At 54.8% G+C, this 21314-nt stretch overlaps 1 protein-coding gene across 1 annotated transcript; it reads right to left on the bottom strand.

Annotated features, from left to right (window-relative positions):
* Positions 1 to 18876: 18876 nt before the first annotated feature.
* On the bottom strand, positions 18877 to 21308 carry NKX3-2 (NK3 homeobox 2). Its single transcript, XM_006884522.1, has 2 exons — positions 20823 to 21308; positions 18877 to 19436 (listed from the first exon to the last, which is right to left on the bottom strand). Exons 1-2 carry the CDS (start codon positions 21283 to 21285, stop codon positions 18907 to 18909), a joined length of 993 nt encoding a protein of 330 aa, XP_006884584.1. The 5' UTR covers positions 21286 to 21308; the 3' UTR covers positions 18877 to 18906.
* Between the last annotated feature and the right edge of the window lie 6 nt (positions 21309 to 21314).

Below are 21314 nucleotides of genomic sequence, written 5' to 3'. Positions count from 1 at the left end.
GGGTCTACTCCTGTCCACCTCACCTCTGCTGCTGCGAAGGCGCCCTGCACACCACCCTCCCAGAGTTCGCTTTCTTGGAACAGACTAGCTTTCTGATTACAGCACAGGAAATAAAACTAAATCTGAGATTTCTCAGCAGCTAGTGAGATCTCTCTGAATATCAAAGGAGAACTGGCTGAATCCAATAGACCCCATATGTCTGCAGAGTAAAATCATGAAGATAATAACCCACAAGCCCAGTGCTCTTCTTGGGACCAAAGGACAAGGGCGTTGGAGACAGGATATGCTACGCTGTTGCTAGGCCACCGAGATTACTGATTACTGGTGCCTGCTGGTCCTCAGCCTCCTTTCTGGCCTCTCTTGCTTTGGAGACAGGCGGGGTTAACCCAGCAGTTCCACCCACTCCTGCTCCTGTGTCCTGTAGCAAGACACACGCATGCCTAGCTTCCTCAGCTCATACCGGAATAGCATTCTCTCCCTCTCCACACAGACAGAAGTTATCAGATGTCACGTACCATCTGGACCCTGGGGACACAGGGCAGCCAGCAGGCCTGGTGAGGGACCAGAGCTCTCAAGCCAGGCTGCGAAGTTCAAATCCAGTTGCCACCACTTGATGAGCAGCCTCTAACCCGCTCAAAGCTGATCCTCGAGTGGCTCTTCAGAGGGTGTAAATCCCAAGGAAGGAGATCGTCCATCTTTCTCCCCTGAAGGCTGCTGGAGTCCAAACTGCTGAGTCTCAGCATTTGCGTTAACCAATCAGCTTCCTGAGGACCTTGCTCCCCGGGGTGATGAGTAAAGGCCTCGAAAATGTCATGATTTTGTACCAAAGAAGCCACTGAGGAAAGGCCTGCAAGCCTGCTGTTGGCCGCTTTCTTAAAGGCTGTTGTTGTTGTGTATCATAGAGTCCAATTGACCCATAGGTGACCCTGGGGAGTGAGGGGGAGGTTCAGAGGCAGAAGGAGAGTGCTCTGCAGAGCAACTGGTGGCCTAGACCCATGTACCTTCAGGATTGCAGTGCAGCTTCTTGCCCCTGGGCCACGATTATAGCAAAGAAAGCTCCACACTGCACTTTCACTCTAGTGCCTGGAGCTCCCCACCAGTCAGCACGGCTCCAAGCACCAGGGCGTCCTCTGTTTGAGGACACACACTGTCAATCTTGTCTGCCCAGCTCACAGACCTTGAAGCTGGAATATTGTTGCTGTTGTTGTTGTTAAGTGCTGTTGAGCTGACTGCAACCCTGCATGTAGGAGGACTCTGAAGTCTACCTAGCGAATGAAGCACTGGCCTGTCCTGCCCTGTCGTCCTCCTCACACTGTTGCCTCAGCCACTGCGCGCATCGCTTCGGAGCATCTGCGTCCTTGCCACCGACCCTCCCCTGCAGTGCAGTCTTTAGTCCTTTGGAAATGGGCTGGACGACTGCAGACAGCCGAATCTCCTCCACCTGACAGGCTAGGCCCAGCAGAGCCCAAAGCAAATCAAATGAGCTATCTAAACAGCTTCAAAAAGAACTTCCTCGAACTCCAAAAGCCTTCTTTTTTAAAAAAATTCGTTTTAATGAACGTTTACAGAGACTTAGGGTTTCCAGTCATTCATTGTTGCACTTTTCTCCCTGCCCCCTCCCATTAATTTTTCTCCTTGATGTGTAAAAGAAAAACTCTTTGATTGCTATGCAATACCTGCCCCCAAGTCCACTGCACTGTGCAGCCTTTGTTCTGGACTCCTGTCATGACAATAATACCTAATCATATATCCCTTTTAAACAGTTCTCTCCCTCATTTGTTGAGATGCAGTATATATTATTCCTCCCCTTCTTTTCTGTCTTTCCTCAACCCCAATGGCAGTCCTGTTTTACAAGAGGGGCCCTATGCAATATTTGTCCTTTGTGACTGAGGTATTTCACTCAGCATAATGTCCTCTAGGGTCACCCACTTAGCATAATATTTCATGAATTCTTTGGTTTTCAGTGCCAAAGCCTTCTTATAGGGAGCGCTGGTAGCCTAGTGGCAAGAAGCTTCACTGCAATCCCAGAGGTATGCAGTTCGGATCCACCAGATGATCTGCTGGAGGAGGGGTAATCTCCTCCTGTACCAGTCAGATCTGATTTCATGGTACACACACAAAAAATAATCACATTTTTTTAAAAGAAAATAAATAGTATTCATTTCCCCTCCAAAAAAAAAAAGCCTTCTTATATGGAAATTCTTTCATTTGAGGTAAAGTGGAAATTATTGTCCTCCTTGGACAGATGGCACCCAGCTCAGAGAGGCTGGGACCAACGCAAGACCACCTCGCTAGTGAGTGGTCAGGTCACTCTCGGCCTCAGGTCAGCCTTAAAGTCCATCTGCTGTCAGGTCCACATGCCAGAGATGTTAGCCGTTCATTCAGCTTCCAATGAATTGACAGTGTCTGTTAAGACTGTTTATATACTAAGACTAAAAGCTAAAACTCCTGAACTGTCAAATATGAAGGTAAATACTTTGCATCTATGAGATCATCATAAAGCAAATAGCAGCACTCACTGCCTATGCTTTACATATGTTCGTTTCATGAATTCTCATGACATGTGGCATTTACTTGTCATCATTACACATTGGGAGGGGGAGTGCTGGAGCCCAGAGAGATTCACTCTTAAGGATTAAGCATTCCGTTCAAGGCCATCTGAGCAGTAAGTGGCAGAGCTGACGTAGATAAGCAGACTCCTATCCTCCCTGCCATCCCAGGCAGCATTTGGAGCAACTCTGGGCGATCCCTTAGGCTCCTATGAGCCAATGTTTGACTCTAAGGGAAAACTTCAGACCCTTCCTGTGTAAGAAACAGTGTCTTTGATAAGATACAACACACAGTGTTTACAAAACACCAAGTACTTGTGGTGAAGCATGAGTTGTTATATGTCAAACACTATTCTAAGGTGTTTACAAGTTTGAACTCATTTGATCCTCAATAAAACCCTGTAAGGTAAGCTCTGTTGTTCGTTCCAATCTATGAATGAGCAGGGTGAGACCTGATGTTACAGAATCAGGAAAAGGCAAAGGTGAACCTGGTTCCCAGCTTGTATGTGATTGCCTCTCTCTGTTCTGGATGAGAGAAAGCTAAGCAGTCTCCTCCCCAGGGATTTACAGCCTCCTGAACCCAATGCAGGGTCAGCTGCGAGTCAGTCCCCACACCGAGCCAATGAGTTTAGCTGCTGAATGAGAAATTACTTCAATTTCATCCAGAACTTAGACCAGAGTGGAGGCAGGAAGGACCCTACCTGGGCTCGGAACTGACCAGGACAGGATCCAAACAAGCTCCAGGTCCACCCTAATGGTGAAACACCATCAACTTGCCTCTGCGCCAGCCTCGGACTTAGTTGGCCTTGTGGGAGCTCCTCATGCTTAGGTGCCCTCGAGGTGAATACGATTTGTAGTGACCCTATGACCAGCAGATCTGAACCCTGCCCTATCCCGCGCCATCTTCACAATCTCTGAAACACTCAAGTCCATTGCTGCAGTCACTGTCAATCCCCTCGTTGAGGGTCTTCCTCTCCTTCGTCGTCCCTCCACTTCCCAAGGATGATGTCCCTCTCCAATGGACAGCCTTTCCTAGCAACATGCACAGAGTATGGGAGGGGAAGCTTAATCATCTTTGCCTCAAGGAGCATGATGGCTGCACCTTCTCCAAGACATATCTGTTTGTCCTTTTGGCCATTATGGGATGTTCAGTACTCTCTTCCAGCAGCACAGTTCAAAGGCATCAATTGTTCTGTCAAGCTCTCAGGAGCATAGCAATTGATTGAAAAGACCATGGCCTGAGTAAATTGCACCTTAGTCCTTAAACTAACATCATTGCTCCTCAATAATTTGTAGAGGTCCCTGACTGCAGCTGGCTTTCCCAGTTCCATAAGTCTCCTGATCGCCTGATTAGAAGTATTGATTATGGATCCAAGTAGGGTGAAGTCATGGACAGTGGTAAGGGATTGTTCTGTCAAAGCAAAGGTACATGATTCAAATCCATCAGCTGCTGTGAAGGAGAAAGAGGGGCGATCTCCACCCCCCACCCCCGTGATTGGCTCGCTGGAGGGTCAGCTATAAGGCGAATTCGACTCAAGAGTACACAACAACTAAAACTGGTCTTTCACAGGTCTGGCCTGGAGAGGGTGGAAAAGGGTTGCTCCTGAGACAATGATTCTGTAACTCTGTCTCCCACACTTTGGGCATGTTGTCTGGAGGGGCCAGGCTTTGGAGAAGGACATCACCCATAAAAGGGAAGAAGGTCAGTGCGAGACAGGAAGACCCTGGGTGAGATGGCCCAATAACAATGGCTGTGGCAATGGGGCCAGGTATGCCTGGGACAAGGAGGTTGCCTCAGGATAGGACAAGGTTAAGATCCGTTGTTCACAGGGGCGCTATGAGTGATAAACTCGAGGACACAACACAACAACAGCAACAAGTAGTTAGAAGTTGTGCTGTAATCCCAAAGGCATGCAGTTCGAATCCACCAGCTGCTCTCCCCACCCCCCTCCTTTCACAGTCTCTGAGAACCCGAGGGAGTGGTCACTATGGGTTGCTTCTGACTCTACAGTGCACAAGAACAACAAAATGTAATCCCAAGAAGTTTCTTTTGAATCAGCAGAGCCTTTGGCAAAGACTTCGGGAGTGAGAGGGCCTGGGCGTTGTTCAGGGTCACAGAGCTTTGCATTTGTGCTGGGGGCTGCATCTCCAGTGCATCTTCTCCCCAGACACCTACTCTAGCTTCTTCCCGCAGTTGCATCCAAACTCTGGGCCAGAGACAAGCTTGCAGTGGCACACAGACACTGCGGGAGGCTTGGCACCAGGATGGCAGGACCAGTCAGGTGCACCAGAGCTGGTGCCGCTGGGTAGGGCACCCGAGGAACTAGAGGGGGGTGACAAAGAGCCGAGGGATGCGCCCGCCCTGCTTGGGATTTCTCCTGGCCAGTTCTCTGCCCCCGAGTGGGCACCTGGCCTCGTGGATTTTGCTGAAGTGCCAGGCGGAGGAGCTGAGACACAGCCGCCTCCCAGGGCTCCACTACCACATCCCCCAACACAGAGCAACCAGTGTCCCCAATGCCCAGACCCTGCTCCTGCTTCCTTGCCTGACTGGGATCCTTCCTTCACCCAGACACTGTTTCTCCACCAGCTGTGGGCAGTGGCACAGAGATATGGGGGGGGGGGGGGGGGGGGGGGAGCCCCATGATGTTGGGAACCTTCCAGGGGCCAGCCAGGCCTCCACCTGCCTGGCGCCTTATAAACACAGGAGGTTCTGTGCTCCCCTTGAGAGAGCAATTTGACTTGAGCCTTCTCAGCCCAACCTGGAATAAAGTGTGTCCCCGGTATGGGGATCCCACTGCGGGGTGCGGGATGAGGTCTCCACCTCATGATGGAGCTGGGTGCCCCGCCTCCCCCCCCCTCTCTCTCTCTCTCTTTCTCTCTCTCTCTCCTTCCCCCAAGGCTGGATACAAAGGAGAATGTTGCAGATCATCCCTGTTCCCGGAACTCCAGAGTGGGAAAGACTAGCCTAGATGCAGGAGCCTTAGTGCCTGCTTTCTACTTATGAGGGAGCTCTGGTGGCCTAGTGGGGAGAAAGGAAGAGTGCTGCAATCCCCAAGCCAAGTGGTTCGAACCCACTGGCTGTTCCACCCAAGGAGGACAATCTCCTCCTGTGTGATTTCCTGCCTCTGAAAACCTGCTGGAAGGTCAGCTGTGGGTTCCAACCCCACAGGAGGGACACAACCATCTCCCAGGATAGACATGCCCATCACCCCTGAAAGAATCTAAGCCCAAACTACCCACCAGTGGCTGTTAATACCAGCTGTGAGCCTCTGTGCCCCTCAGTGTTCCCATCTGTAAAATGTGCCCTCAAAAACACCATTATAAGTTCTGATTTTTTTTCTCTTCCTGATGACAGGGGCTCCCACATTGAAAGGAATGCCCAGTAGGCGGGGAGCCCCTAAATCGTGTCCCTCCCTCGGTGTGGGCCCCGTGTCCCCGGCTCTTTGGGCGTCTTTGGGCGCGCGGGTGGCAGCATCCTGAGGGGACCGCTTGGGGCGCGGAGGGAGGACCGCTGTGCCCTCAGCTCCCGCCTCCACATATGGTCTGTGGATTTAGGTGTCAAAAACCGGAGAATTAGAAATGGTAATTTTCCGTCATTATGGCTGAAACGCGATCTATCACAACAACTGGAACATGTCTCCCCGCTCGCGAAAATAACGTTCGTGATTAGCAATCATTACGCACGTCAAGCCGAGTCCATTAAGTTGTAGGGCGAAATTAGCCTTGACGGGCGGAATCAAACTACAAATATACAGGCCTCGCCTTCAGGAGGCGACCCAGCAGCTGAGGGCCTAGGCCTGGTGTTTTCTTAATAGAAACTGTTCGAGGACTGGAGCCCCTTCTCCGTCCCCTCTTCGCACCGCCAGGCCCTCAGCCGGGGTGGGATGGGGGCGAAGGCGGTGGCGGTGGCGTTAGGGCACTAACGGGGCCTTTGAAGTGTCCCAGGCCCTGGGTTGCCACTTCCAAACCGTGTGACCCTGCCCAAGTCACTTGACCCTCCTGAACTTTGCTCCCCCGTTGCCAGAAAAGGAGTGACCCCACCACTCCAGCTCGTTGGCCTGAGGATTGAGCGAAATTGGGTGTGGTGGGCGCAGAGCTGGGACCCCTGGGAGCTGGGGTCCTGGGAGGTCTTGGGGAGGGGCGCAGTGCCTGGGGATTGAGATGGAAAGCAGGAAGACGCCAGCTCTGGGTAACTCGGGAGTCTTCACTTGTCCCACTATCCCAGCGTGAGGAAGGATCCCCCAGGCCTCCGCCCAGTGCGCAGGGGCCTCGACAGGCAGCCTTCAGTACCCCTCGCTGTCGCCGGGGAGGGGGAGCGGCCAGTGGTAACAGGCGGCAACGGGACTAGGAAACAGCCTTCCTTTCCTGCTGCTGCACCCGTCCCTCCCGGAGAGGATAGCACAGCTCCCGCCCCGTTACAGCCTCAAAAGCAGACAGATTGCGGACCTTGACTCCTTTCTACAAATGGGAAAAAAGGAGACACAGGGCAACCTCTGCAAGGCCGAGCCTCCTGCAGTCTTGAAACCTCTGGGAACGTGTGTGCGTCAGGCGCCCGCGCGCCCACCTCCAGCATCTCCCCAAACCGCCATCCGCATCCCCACGGTGCAGATGAGCAGAGGCGGGAACGCCACACCCGGGCTGCGAAGCTCTAACGCCCCGCTGTGGTTGCCCTGCCTTGGCCACCGTCCCCGGCCTGTCTGCCTCTCTGTCCTCAACAGCAAGCAGCATGGGGCACTGCCATCCAGGGAGGTGTGGAGGGCACCGCCGTCCACGGAGAGTGTGGAAGCGAATGTCTGAGCACAAAGCCTCCAGCCCCTCGCCTGACAGCTTTAGCACACACGCTCTCCACACCCACTTGCTCTCTCGAGGGCGCATTTTTAGAGGGGATATTCCACAGCGGGGCTCTGTGGTGGGGAACTTGGGGGTTGGGGAAGTAAGGGGTGGGTGGCGAGCTGAGAGGTTTGGAGCCAGACAGTCTGGATTCTTCCTAGCATACCGAGCTGTGGTGTAGGGCCCATGGCCCCAAAAGGCTCATAATAATAATGGACTGTCGGGAGGACTGGAGGAGGATTCTGGAAAGTACCTAGGGCAGCGCAGGAAATAGTGATCGGGTTTGTTGGTTGCTGGGGTGAGAGCTGGTCCCAGGCGTGGGCAGAGGATGCTGCCAGGGAAACGCCGGGACTTTGATGCCTCAGGCGGGAGGGGAGCGGTGGTGTCCCCAAAAAATCTCTCAGAAGTTCCCGCAGCAGCACCTCCTACCTCAGGCTCTCCTGGAGGTCTGTCCTGCGTCCACTCAGCGTCCTCTCTATCCCAGGAGAGGTCTGACCTTGCTCTTAATCTGGTCTCCTCCAAGGTGTAACTCTTTGAGGACACTAGGAGGGAAGTCACAAGAGGGGAGGGAAGGAAATGCAAGAACAGACACACAGTCAAGAATGAAGACTTGAGGAGACAGGTGGACTCAGAATGGCAGGAAGACAGACCCTCTTGCCCTATTGTCCCACACGCACTAAAAAGCAATCTTGCAAAGATGAGACCCTTTTCAACGTCCTTCCCTCTTGTTTCTGTGCACAGACTACGACTCATAGCAACCCCTGGAGTGACTGACGGAAATCTCGCCCTACCCTGCACCACGCTCACAATCTCGGCCACGTTCAAGTCCATTGTTGTGGTCGCTGTGTCAGTCCACCTTGTTGGACGTTCTCCTTCAACATCACCCAAAAAGAGCACGTGGAGTGCTCACAGTGAGCTCCTTGCCCAACGTCATGTTCTTTCTTTGACCACTTCCGTTTTCTCTCTCTCTCTCTCTCCCCTCCTCCTCCTCCTCCCTCCCTCCCTTCCTCCTCACATGCTAAACTGCATTTTTGTGCGCAGTCTTTCTGCCCTGGATCCCAGCACTGAGGAGGCAGTCAAGGAATACTACAGGATCTCTGGATGAAGAAGTTAATTGCTGAGAAAAGACTGGAGAGCAGAAAGCCAGCTCCTCCAAGACAGATTCATTTTATAGATCTATGTATATCTATTCTCTATCTCTATATATTTATCTATATCATCTGTAGCTGTGTAATCTATTTCTCTATCTCTATATCATCTGTATCTATGTCAACTCTATCATCTATATCATCTATACCTATATCAATATCATCTCTATCTCTATATCTATCTATTATATAAACCCCGTGTATTGACCTTTCGCCTCTCAGAGCTCACTTTCAAGAACGTTCCCTCCGTGGCACCTGAGAAGGGCAGGCTTCTGTTCTCAGAACACATTGTCCACCACTTTTTCTGGGGATACTTCCTGGAAATAACCCACAGGACAAGGAGCAAAACTCCCTCACAGGTCAATCCCCACAGGTGACCCTGCAGTGGGGCCATCAATGACACAATTGTGCACCTTTCTTCCTCACAGTGGCTGGTCCCTTCAAAGCGCCAGAGAGGTGCCACCTTTGTGTGAACAACACAAATCCATCTGGAAAGGTTTGGTGGCCACCAGTTCCCCTCAAAACACATCCAAGACCAGCAGTGCTGGGACCTAACTCCCTGTGAGATGCAGTCAGCAGAGAACTGACATCTGCAAGCCATGTGCGTTAGAGACTTGGGACAGTCTCTTGAGACCATCATTTTTAAAAAGATATTCTTCAGGCTCTTTTGCAGAGAAAATTCTTCTGGAAGCAAATTCTCCTCTTCATGTGATTTCCTCTTAAACCTTAAACAGTTCAACTCATTGGTGTTGAATCAGAAATAACTCATAGCTGACCCTCCACCAGTTCCCAAGATTGTGGTGAGGCTGGGAATTTTCTTTCTCTGAGGAGCCACTGGTGAGTTTGAACCTTCACCTGTGGGAGGGAGAAACCCAAAACCCCCCAAACTCCCTCTCACCCAAAGTGGCTCAGCCTGTAAATGAGCGGTTTAGCTGTTCCCCAAACACCCAGGCACTGAATTAATTTAAAAATAGTAACTGTAGAAACAGGCTTTTGAAGAAGGTTTCCAAAAAGGACTGAGAGTTCGTCACTCTTTCAATTTCTCAATATAATATGGTGAAGATCCTTGTTTAACTTTCACATATGAACACTTGAACACTGATCCTTTTCTGGTTCGAGAGCATGATGACTGGTGTTCATGCTTTAGTATGACGTGTGCCACCCTCAAATCTTGTTAAGACATAGGCACATCACCTGCTTGATGTAAAAAACAAAACCCAACAACAACAACAACAACAAAACCCACCTAAATTAAATGAGCACAAGGAATGAGTAAGAATGACAGAAAAAGAATGGATGGCTTTGAGCTGTGGTAACGGAGAAGAGTACCGAATATCCCACAGACTGCTCAAAGGACAAGCAGATGTGTCTTGGAGAAGGCGCAGCCAGAGTGCTTCTTGAAGGCAAGGATAGTGAAGCTTCCTCTCACGTAGTCTGGGCCTGCTGCTAGGACAGGCTGTTCCTTGGGGAGGGACAACACACTTGGAAAGGAGAAACCCGCCCAGAAGCACCTGAGAAGGAAAGCACGGTGACGGGGAGCGGGAGCTGGAGGACTGCGCCAGGGTAGCAGACAGAGACGCTCTTCCAGCAAGCAGGTCTTGGGCGGCCCGTGTTGGGAGCTCTGGTGGGCAGTAGGTAGAGGGGTGCGCTGCCATGTCAAAGGCTGAACATCTCGGAAGGACTGAATCCACTACGTGAGAAAGATGGGCGAAGCCCTGCTGTGTAGTTTATGTCTCAGAAGTCCAGCGGAGGGTCAGCTAGGACTGAGTTCCAACTCAGTGGCAACACAGAATTTGCTGCCAATGAAATAGCAAGGCTCTGACCCCAGCCCCGGGTTTGGTACTCTGCGATTTTTCAGAATTAAGTTTTTACTCCCTTCAGGCCTGGAGCTTCATCAAGAACAGGAGACTGATTCCTGGGTGTCCTGCTTCAGGGACTCTAGGATTTATAGCTGTGTGATGAGCAAGGGACAGGCGGCAGTAAATGAATCACAGGGTTCCATGGGCTCAGTGGTCTCCTGTGCAACCCAAACTGGTGAGGAGAATTCCTTTCTAAACAGAAAACACCTCAAATTTAGCAGTGTTTGCTATGTACCACGCCCTGCGCCTGGGATGCTGCAGCGAGCAGCGCAGCGGAACCATTTTCAACAAAGGTCCAGGTCGCTGTCCCAGCCCTGCACTCTCCCTCTTTTCCTCCCCGAGGGGAGGGGAGGGGAGGGGGGTTAGTGAGTAGCTGCCTCGGCCCCTGCTCTCTGTCACAAGGGTATCCCCACTTAGCCCAGGCTCACTCCACGCCGCAGTTTCTCTTCAATTTCTAAATCAAATTACCTTCTAGTATAAAACCGAAAGCAGTGTTCCCCACCGCCACCCCAGGATCTTTGTTTGGTTTTATCCAGCCCTTAGCTTGCCAGGGGGTGCTAACTTACACTTTAGTAGTCAAATCTAAGATAATAGGACGTTTTGAGGGGTCTGCTGGCAGCCAAGTCTACTGCCAGGGCACCAGGGCGCCAGGGAGAATCAGGAACACAAAGAGGGGTAGGAGGCGCGGGCAGCTGGACCTGGAGACACGTCTGGCACTCATTGGGGTCTTTACCCTGGGGACCAGATCCGGAGCTGGGCCACGCGCTCAGTGGGGCTGGCGGAGTGCAGATGGGACAAGGAAGGATCCTGGGCCTTATTTGTGAGTCCTTCCAATCCCAATGGGCCTGTCGAGTTTCCACAGAAGCAAACGCCCAGCGGATCTTTCCAGACAGCGCCACTGCAGGGCATCACTGCGGGTAATGAGAAGAGCTGGGCCCTGGGGCCACGACTCACAAGGGATTTAGGATGACCACTGGGGAAAGGGATGAATGGGGGGAGAGGGCAGCGCGAGACCTCCAGGGGCCATCCTGAACTACCACGATGTCTTAATGTTCCCCCTTCAGTCCCCCTTCTCTCTTCTCCTTCCTCCCCTCCCACGCCCTACGCAGTGCCGCAATGCCGGGCCATCTCATCTCGGTGAGTGGATGTGTGTCTGTCCAGCTTCCTGTCTCACAGTCGGGAGGTCAAGGCCGCGACTTTCAGCTCCCTGGGAAGGAGAAGCCAAGAGCAGCATTCGGGGACTCCTCCTGGCCAGAGGGCTTTCTGGAGGTCACCCCAGTGCCACCTCTGCGCCTGGTACTGCTGCGCCAGCTCGCGTTTGAAACGCACCCCTCACGTGCTCAGGGTTTGTTACTTGTTGCAGGCCGGTCAGTTGTATTGATACCCTTTCCAGAAAACCCCAGAGAGGGAAGAGTGGCACTCAATGGAGCGAGGGAAGGTGGCGGGCCTTCTACGCCACAGCCACCCAGTGAGGGCAGAAGAGGTCACAACCTGGGATCCTCGAGCTTTCCAACCTGCTCTAACCTCGCGCAGCCCTGAAATGTCCAGTGGCCACAGACCCGTGAAGCTGGAGGCTCTGGGGGACCCCAGGCTCCCGTCTGGTCACTGCAGGCCCCTGCCAAGCGCCCTCGCTGGGCCTCGCTCTGTGCGCCCCTGGCCCGCTTCCCCGCGGGCGGGTGTGCTCGTGGGTGTCGGGGGCGCGAACCAGCCGGCGGCACCGCGGGGCTGCGCCGCCCAGGGAGGCCTTGGCGCGCACAAGGGGAGCCATTCAAAAACGTTAATAAGCTTATTAAAAGGAGTGGCTTTACTGGCTCTGGTTTTATAGAAATCTCCCACCCTCGCTTCCGGGCGGTCCAGGGGCAAAACGCACTTGTGTCTTTAATTGTTTTCTTTTCCTCAATGCGCTTTTCAATCCCGGGCCGGGAGACCTTGGGGAGCCGCACGGGCCGAGTAGCCTCGGGTCTCCTTGCGCCCCTCCCCCTCGGGGCGCGGTGGGTGGGGAGAAGGGGAGAAGCCGCGGCCCAGGCAAAGAAGAGCTTTCCAAATGAATTGACCACCCAGGGCTCGCGACGAGACGAAAAGGCCTGCAGACAATGCCCTTCTGGGAGAGGACTGCAGAGCAGCTATTCCGAGCGAGCGACTCAAATCCTTAGAAAAAACCCCACACCCCACAAGCGCTCGCGAAGAGCTTGATTGATCATTTGAAACCGAAAAGTGTTGTCCTTTGCCTCATTCAGGAAGGGACTACGATCCCGACCTCACCTAGGAGCCTGAAGGAGAAGCTCACACCCGATTTTAAATAGAAGTTTTAAGGTCACCAAGTCATTGGCACAGCTGCGCGGTGGGGGCCGGCTGGAGGCCCGGCGGCAGCCTCATTAGGGCCCATTCACCCCATGCCATCTTGTGCTGGAAAGGTTAAGGAGGGGGACTTACCCCACCGCTAGTCCCCGAACTTCCGTAGCCCCAGAGGGCGCACTCCAGGCCCCGGAGGCCCGAGGCGGCGGCGGGAAGGGAAGCGGCGCGCAGCCGGGAAGAACTCACCCAGAAGCGCCCTAGCGCGCGCGGCTCCTGCGCCCGACCTCACGCCTTGAGCGATCGCAGAAGCGGTTCCCGTGGCTACGGGCGCTCGCCACACCGCGCACGGTCGGCACTGAGACGTGGCCCGCTCGGCTCCGAGGGCGCGCAAACCGCAAGGCCGTACCCGGGGTGCTCGCACGGGCGCGGAGGGGCACGGCCGGCGCTGTTGGCCGCGAGTGAGGGTGAACGGAGAGAGGCCTTGAACCCAGAGAGTTCAGCAAGCAAGGTCCGCTTGCTCACAAATGCCATCAAGGAACCGTTCACGCTAAGGAGCGCGTTGGCCGGACTCCAGGAAAGGTTATCCCTGTCTATTCTGGCTTTCCCAACTATTGGTGTTCCCTTTGAACTTGACTTTCTAAACTGAGGAGTGGTATTCGCTGCCGCCCGGAGGAACCCTGAGCTGAGGGTGCACAAAGGCCGTGCGTGATCTTGCAATGTTTCCTGCCTGGGTTAAAGCTAAACACAGTAACCGCCAGTGTCCCGGAGGGTGCGAGGGGAGCTCACATCATCGAGATGCCCCAAATTCAAACTTTGGACCTTCCCTTTTTAACAGGTAGAAAGCTTCAGATATACTCTGAGAAGTTAAAGGATTCCATAATCCAATTTTTAAAACCTGGGCCCCGCTGATATCAGGCCTCTGCCTAGAGCTGGACACTTGGACTCAAATCTTCTTTTACAAATGCTGAAACGATCCCTAATTAACAGCCCAATTTATGTTGAATAACCTCTGTGTGTGATTTAAGAAAAAATCCCTAGTTTATTAGATGATGTAACCGTCTGTAATATAACACATTTTCCCCCCCCCAACCCCATTTTGGCACTTGTTCATCTTAAAAATGTCTTTGAGGAGACTCAGACCTGATAGAGGGGTTACTCTGCACCTCTGAGGCTCCAGAGAACTCCCATAAGAATCTGAAGCTCAGTGTCAAGGTATCCAGGCCAGCTGGTTCACAGTAGCAGTGGCACCAGGAGTGACAAGCTCGTTCAGCTACACGTGTTATTCTGTCCCATCGAGTCAGAACCGACGTCCGTCGTCTGCGGAGCAGTGTCTGCGGAGCAGCTGGTGGACTCGAACCGAGGGCCTTCGGTATTGCAGTGCAGCGTCTTGCCACTAGATCACCACAGCTCCCTACAGAACACGTGGTGCTTCTCAAAGCGCATCCACATTTTCGTGATCTAAGCACTCCAGCGCCAATTTAAGGAGGTTGGGCATCATCGTTGAGAAGAACCCACCCACCTGCTTGGCTTCTTAATGCCCATGACATTGAACAGGTGATGTTTGCAGGTCTACAAGCAGCCTCTGCAGGACCCTATGCAGAAGTCCTCAAGAATAATGTGCTGGGGAAAATGAATTATTATTACCATCCTTGTTATGTGCCCTCTCCAGTTGACTACACCTCATATGAACACCGGCTCTGAACCCTGCCCTGTCCTGAGCCAACCTCACTGACTTTGACACACCTGACCCCATTGCCCCAGTCACTGTGTTAGTTTATCCTTGTGTGTTTATCTTGTTTGACCTCTTCTGCCCGCCACTCTCAGAGTAAGGACTTCTGCTCCGGCTGACCTGGCCTTAACGGTTGCTGGTAGCTTCTGCAGCAGCTATGCACTGCAGTGAGTATTCAAGGACCTGTGTGCCTACACTCCTGCAGCTGCTGTCCACAGTCGTCGTTCCTGTCTCCTGCACGTCAGTACAGTCCCTAGACAGGGTAGGGTTGAAGGCCTGGGCAACGCTAAGCTAGAGTGCTGGGGCCACGCTCCAATTGCTCATCTTCTCTGGAACTTGGGATTTCCTTGGTGGGTCCAACCAAGTTCTGGGGAATTCTCTGTGTCCTCAACCACTGTCATTGTCCCTTCAGTCCTGAGGCACGTCCTTTTGGAGCTCGAGTTGAACTTTGTGGACAGAAATCTTTTTGAGGCAAGAATCCACTTCTCCATTTCCAACACTGACTGAATCCTGGGCAGGTCCTAAGTACTGGGTACTGAGACCAGTAGTCAGGTGAGGAGTTGGATTCTCACAGCTACTTCTTCACAGGACGTCTGTAGGGTTGGGGGATGCTCTGTCTCTGAAAGGATGTTCAGTATAGAGCTGCCAGGCTCTGCTGACTTTCCTATCTGTCCGCTGGGGCCTAAATCTATTTCTTAGTGCTGTGTAAGAAAGGCCTGGCCACCTGCTTCCATCAAGAATATAGTCAGACAAACTCTGTGGAGCAGTTAGTTGTACTTTTGTAGTGCAAGAGTCGCCACGAGTCCGCAATGAACAAAACAAATATTTGTGTGCTCCTTTCATAGTGGGGAAGAAGGGGCACTTGTCCCTTCCACAGGAGATGCCCGGAGCCACCCTTGTCTGCACCGGATATTTTAGCTCCTGTTCCTGGGCTCGGTTCTAGTAAGTCACTAATAATAATAGGCAGAGAGGCTTCATGTAGAAATCACCTAAAATGAAAACACCCCGTCCTCCTTTTCCGGTACCAGGCATCAGGCAGCTAACTCCAGGTTCTCTCAGCTTCTTTCCTGTGGCCCCCAAAAGTCACTTATGTTCAGAAATGGAATACAACCCTAGTCACCCTATGTAGCCTGTGCTCACTCCAGAATATCCACAGAGTGGCTGAGGGCCTCCGAGTCAGCCACACGAAATGAAAAATCCGTGAAATGTTGCTCATCCTGAGGCCAGCAGGGCACTCACTCACTCACAAACTATTCTCACTCCCTCGCCCTTAACATACACACAGCATGCGACATTGGGCAGCGGATCCCATCTCATTTCCCAGAAAAGTATTCGTGGGTTGGGTCTGAAATCTTGGGTTCAGCATCGACCTGGTGGCACCAAGTTTAACCTTTCCCCCCAAAGTCCAGCCTTGACTTACCTATCTGTAAAGTGGGTGGTCAGACTGCAGGCTAAAGACCGGGTGCTGTGAGGAGGATGAGAGTGTGGAAGAAGAGTCTAGTTGGGCTGGGCTCAGGCGGCTGTGGCCATACCTAGTGGAAGCCTAGGGGCGCACAGCGCTCGGGGGCTCACAGCGCAGGGAGCGCTGGAGAAAGGACCTGAAAGGGAGCAGGACAGATGTATTCTCACCTCATAAGAACCAGGAAGATGCAGACTGAAGTTGAGACTTGGAACTATACCGGCTCCCAAAGCAAGCGCTGTTGCTGCCCAGAGGCCCAGAAGGGCCCGCTCCTGGTCTTGGGTCCGGAACGCAGTGGGACTTTGTAGGAGGCTGGGGTACCCCTGGGGCCCGCTCAGGGCTGAGGCTTGAGGCACCAGCCAGATTGTACCGAATTCGTTTGAGTCATTTTCCGCAGGCGTCTCAATCCAGCTCCGAGAAGGCAGGAACCCTGGAAGGGACCAGCCCCCGGACTGCTGGGGTGGAGAGGGGAAGGGTCTACGGCAGGAGAAAATGTCCCACTATGGATCTGGGGGCCAGAGGCTTTCTTTTTCTACTTGGAAGAAAGCTTTTCCCATTCTCTCACCCTCAAATTTGCGGGCAGGGAAAATTCTGCAGCCCCAAACAACAGCTTTTCGAAGAAAGAGAAAAATCTATCCCTTCTCCCACGCAGAACAACAATCTGTTCCCACACCTCCTCCCCAAGAAACAAAACCCGAAACCAGCACAAAGCGAAACCCTCAGTAGTGGCGCCCCTGGGGAGACACGAAGGGAGAATATTCTCGCATTATCGAAAACGTTCTCTTTTTTTTTTTAAACAAGGAAAACGTATTCATGATGAATCTAAAAAAATGGAAATAAAAATTTCACAAATTTCCGAAAGAAACGAAATTACTTGCAGGAACTGCTGGGAGATGGTGGGCCGGGCGCCGAGGGGCTGCGGACTCGAGGATCTGGGCCTTGCGCTGTTCCCCGGAACCGGAGCAGGTTGTAACCTGTGGGTCCACATGCTCCGCCGCAGCCCGGGGTTCCTGGGGCGGAGGGAGGCGCGGCCCGGCCTTTTGGGGTGTCCAGGCCCAAGGCCCAGAACCCCGGCGGCGGGTGCAGCGCAGGGTGGCTTGGGAGCTCTGACTAAAGTCAGAGGCTTGGCTTCCGTGTCCCCTGGGCCTCCGAGTTTGCAATGTGGCATTAACTCTCCACCGCGCGCGCCACCCGTGAGGGGACAGGCGCGCTGGTCAGCGCAGGGAGTCTGCGATTCTGGGGTCCCGGCAGCCACCCCAGCGTGCTCCCCTGTAAACAAGGTCATAAATAACCCTGGCCGTGTTCAACCCCGCTCCCTGTGTGGGCTTCTGGCCAGGTCAAAGGATAGCAGGCCTGTCCCCGCTGACGTGGAAGCGCTCTGGGGGGTCTTCAGGGAGCCCTGTGCGGCTCACAGAAGCCAGCGCACAGGGGACCCTCCCGGAAGGCACGCTTTTGGAGCCCTGCGCGCCCCTAACTGCTTCAGCACCCAGGGAGAGGTTGAGACTGGCCCACTCTCTGAACGAGATAAATGTAAGGGCTCGCAAAGAAAAGCTTGTCAAAGTGAAAGCAGAAAAGGACAGAAAAGATTCGAGGAGGTGGAGATGGACATGGCCTGTGGGCCCAGCTTTGGACGGTCCCTGGGCCCCCAAACCATCACTTGCAATCAAAGTGGGATCACCGTGCCTCAAAACAAGTTCCCAAACACGGGAATCTCTGAGTTGCGCGGGTTTAAACCTTTCCTGGGGATTGGACAGCACGGTGGACTCTGAGAGGGGCCTGGAGACTTCGGTCCAGGGTTGAGATGTGTGTGTGTGTGTGTGTGTGTGTGTGTGTGTGTGTGTGTGATGAGCCTTCTCCCCCCTGCTGTTTGCAGCCTGCATTTCTGATTCTCCCCCCCCCCCAGTCAGAAAGAAAGCTCAGAGAAAACAGGGTCCAGCAGAATGTGTTAAACTAAAAGTTTATAAATTAAAAGAAAAAAAATACAGCGCATAAAGCTTCCAAATTTCACAAATCTTTTAAAAGTTAATACTCTCTTGAGTGCACAGTGCCCTTCAGGAGGCGAGAAGCGGCAAGGTTGATACAACAGGTAGACTACTCACCTGTCTTGGGGACAGAGGTGGAATGGGATGGGGGACCGCCCAGGACGCAGGAGACTGCGGAGCTGGGTGGGACCACCCGCCCGACCCTGGGAGGGGGTAGTTGAGAGGGTCTGGGAGCGGGCACGTCAGGGGGACGCCAGAGAAAGGCAGGCCCGGGATATTCACATTGAATACAAAAATAACCGTCATTTGAATACAAAGAACCGCAAAGTGCTACAAGTCAATCTCCTTTTTAAAAAAGAAAAAGAAATAGAGAAGGTGGACGCAAAGGGCCCTAGGGTTCGGTTCTCTCTTGCTTGCAGGGGCTCCCAGAGGCCTGCCACTTGGGCTTGGCGCTGGATCTCAGCGAGGAAAGATGTGGAGGCCCCAGGCCCACCCTGCGCTTAAAAGCTTTCTTCCTGACAACCCAACACCCAATGGAGTGCGTCCCTGGCTCTAATATCAAAGCCTTTACGATTGAAATGAATCCCTGGCCTGAGAGGCTGCCTCCGGGCTGTCAGGGACCCGCACCCCCTTCGTTACAAATGCAATTTCCAAAAATAGATATGTAGATACACATAGATCGGTAGCATGGATACCATGAACTAGTGTGGCCAAGCGCACGAAGCTCCCGGCAGGCCGCAAACTCCGGCGGCTGGTCTCCGGGAGTTCTCTCCGCTCTGGGGGACGCCATCCCGGGCAGACACAACCCAAATCCAACGTCGTCGTGGGAATAAATAGTGTCCAGGGCCTTCCAAGTCCGGGCCGCAGAGTGCCTCCGTCCACTCCATCAGGAAAAGACGCCCCCGCTGGGCAGGCCAGGGCGCACAGCCTGAGCTCGGTTTGCGTCCCTTTTTGCCCCTTTGGCAGGGTATCCCATTCTGGGCACGACCTGCGCAGGCGTCAGCGACCGTCCGGAGCGAGGGCGTGGGGGTCCTTCGGCGCCTCGCCAGGCCGGGTCACTGGGTGCCCGCCGCGGCCGCGCAGGTGGACAGCGCCCAGCCGGGGAGGCAGTAGTAGGGGTAGTAGTAGGAGGGCTGCAGCGGCAGCAGCGAGGGGGGCCGGAGCACCTCCCCCGGCAGGTACTGTCTCTGGTCGTCGCGCACCAGCACCTTCACGGCCACCTTCTTGGCCGCAGGCGCCGAGGCCAGCAGGTCGGCGGCCATCTGCCGGCGCTTGGTCTTGTAGCGGCGGTTCTGGAACCAGATCTTCACCTGCGTCTCGGTGAGCTTCAGCGACGCGGCCAGGTCTGCGCGCTCGGGCCCGGACAGGTAGCGCTGGTGGTTGAAGCGGCGTTCCAGCTCGAAGACCTGGGCGTGCGAGAAGGCGGCCCGCGAGCGCTTCTTGCGCGGCTTGGGCGCCGCCGGCTCCTCCTCCTCCTCCGCGCAGCCCGCCTGGCTGCCGCCGCCCCCGCCGCCGCCACACAGCGCAGGCATGCGTGCACTTCCCGGGCCTATGCCGTCGTCCTCGGCCCGGGGGCTGCGGTCACCTGCAGACGCGAGTGGGTAAAAGAAACAGGACAGTCAGCTCCGCAGAAGGCTCGAGGCCAAACCGCAAGTGCGTGGTGGGGGATCTGGGCAGGGTGCTAGAAGACCGGAATGGTGGGGTGGCTCTGGAGGACACCCTGACGGACAAATGTCAGGGCCCGGCCCACTCAGTTCCCCTCATATCCTGAGTGACTGGCCTCTGTGTCCAAGCTTTGCAGCCAAGGACCAGCCCCTGTCCTCTCTGGGCCCCAGGCTTCTTCCCGCTGTAACCCGAGGTCCTGGATCTTGCAAGTTTTCCCTCAGCAAGGACTCAAGAGCTGGGCCTCACTGTGCGCATCAACCGCCTCCCTCCACTCGCGTTGGCACGCGCGCCCTGGCTGTGGTAGCCGGGACATGCGGGGGCGACTTGTGGGGCCAGAGCTGCTACAGAGTCCCCGGGGTTGATTCTAGGACTAGAGAAACAGGCCTGCTGCGGTAACTTGCCCCCGCCCCAATCCATTTTCTGCCTCTGAGCAGGAGGACTGGGCGACAGAATCTGCAAGTCCCTGCCCCAATCTGGACAATGTTAACCCGCAGATCCTCTAGTTCCCCGCCGCCATCCAGCGTTCTGATCTCCGTTAGCTCGTGTTTGGGGCCAGAGTGCGGCCTACGGTTCACAGTGCCTGCCAGGGACGAGCCCAGGGTTCTTTGGGACCATAGGTGGCGCCAAGTGAAGGCCAAAGGGACCCCTCTCCTGGCGGCCACCAGGATGACCTAAACCAAAGCCCAGCGCGTTTCGCCAGTTGCCACCGTAACCTCCCAAATTTGGATCCTCCGCCCAGCGTTGCTTTCTGGGGTCGGGGTCTGAAAACGCTCTTTCCAAAGCTTCAGCCTCAGACCTACTTGAAAGCGTTCCTCATTACTCATCCCTGAGGCCGGGCGCTGGACCCTGGGGCCTCGGCTCGGGGGCTCGGGAGTGTCCCTTCTATCTGTATCGGGAATGAACCAAATAAGGTCTCAGGGCCACTTACTCTACCCGATTTGGAGGATCAGGGGCCCACAAAGGCCGAAAACACTTGCGATCAACTTAGAGGACGCCTCCACTCCTGCTCAGCTAAGGGGTGGATTTTCTCCCCATTCCCATCTAAGACATTTCGTCTCAGGTGGTCCAGGGCCTTGCTCCAAGATGCAGGGGTCCGCGAAGCGCCCCAGCCTGTAGAGGGCTCCGCTCCCTAAGAGCTAGGGCAGCCGAGGGCAGCGCGCAGAAGTCGGGGCTTGGCGAGCTCATGTGCCTCTGACACATTGCTCGCCCACGACTGGGGTCCTCCTCGCCCTACCCACTTGAGACGGGGTGCCCTCCTCACCCATCCCCACAGCACGTCCCCTTTGCCCGCGAAGTCTCAGCCGACCTGCAACACTGGCGGACATCTCGCTGTCGCTCCGGCCCGCGGTTTCCTCCTCCAGGTCTTTAGTGGCGGGAAGCTCGCAGGCTGGCTGGCCGAGGCCCAGGCTTCCCTCGGCGCGGCCGGCCCCGCGGGTCCCCGGTGCGTCGGCGCAGCGGCGCCCGCCCTCGTTCTCCTCGCTGAGCGAGTCCGAGTCCCAGGCTCCGGGGCTCACAGCGGTCCGTCCCGCCGCTGTTCTGGTTCCGGCCGGAGACTCCAGCAGAGAGTCCTCGGCGCCCCCCAACACGCCCGCGTCCTTCTCCCCAAAGAGCCTCCAGCAGCAGGCAGCGGGCGCCACAGCCACTGGCGCGGCAGTGCCCCCGGGCGCCGGGCGCCCTTCTGGCGCAGGCAGCCCGCCGCGCTCCTCCTTCTTGTTGAGAATCGCCTGGATGGAGAAGGGCGTCAAGGTGCTGGCGCCGCGCACAGCCATCTGCACGGCGGGCCGCAGGAGGCGGCCGG

The sequence above is a fragment of the Elephantulus edwardii genome, unplaced genomic scaffold (assembly GCF_000299155.1).
Source record: "Elephantulus edwardii isolate Elephantulus edwardi_28Jun2011 unplaced genomic scaffold, EleEdw1.0 scaffold00035, whole genome shotgun sequence".
Taxonomy (NCBI): Eukaryota; Metazoa; Chordata; class Mammalia; order Macroscelidea; family Macroscelididae; genus Elephantulus; species Elephantulus edwardii.
Note: the sequence above shows the minus strand (reverse complement) of the source record. Positions and strands in the feature narration are given on the sequence as shown.

What these genes read in the sequence shown, in the direction of transcription:
- NKX3-2 (XM_006884522.1), bottom strand. Translation starts at nt 21,285, where the DNA reads ATGGCTGTGCGCGGCGCCAGCACCTTGACGCCCTTCTCCATCCAGGCG. An exon ending in GATGTCCGCCAGTGTTGCAG is followed by an intron (nt 19,437 to 20,822) that starts GTCGGCTGAGAC and finishes TCGCGTCTGCAG; the next exon opens with GTGACCGCAGCCCCCGGGCC.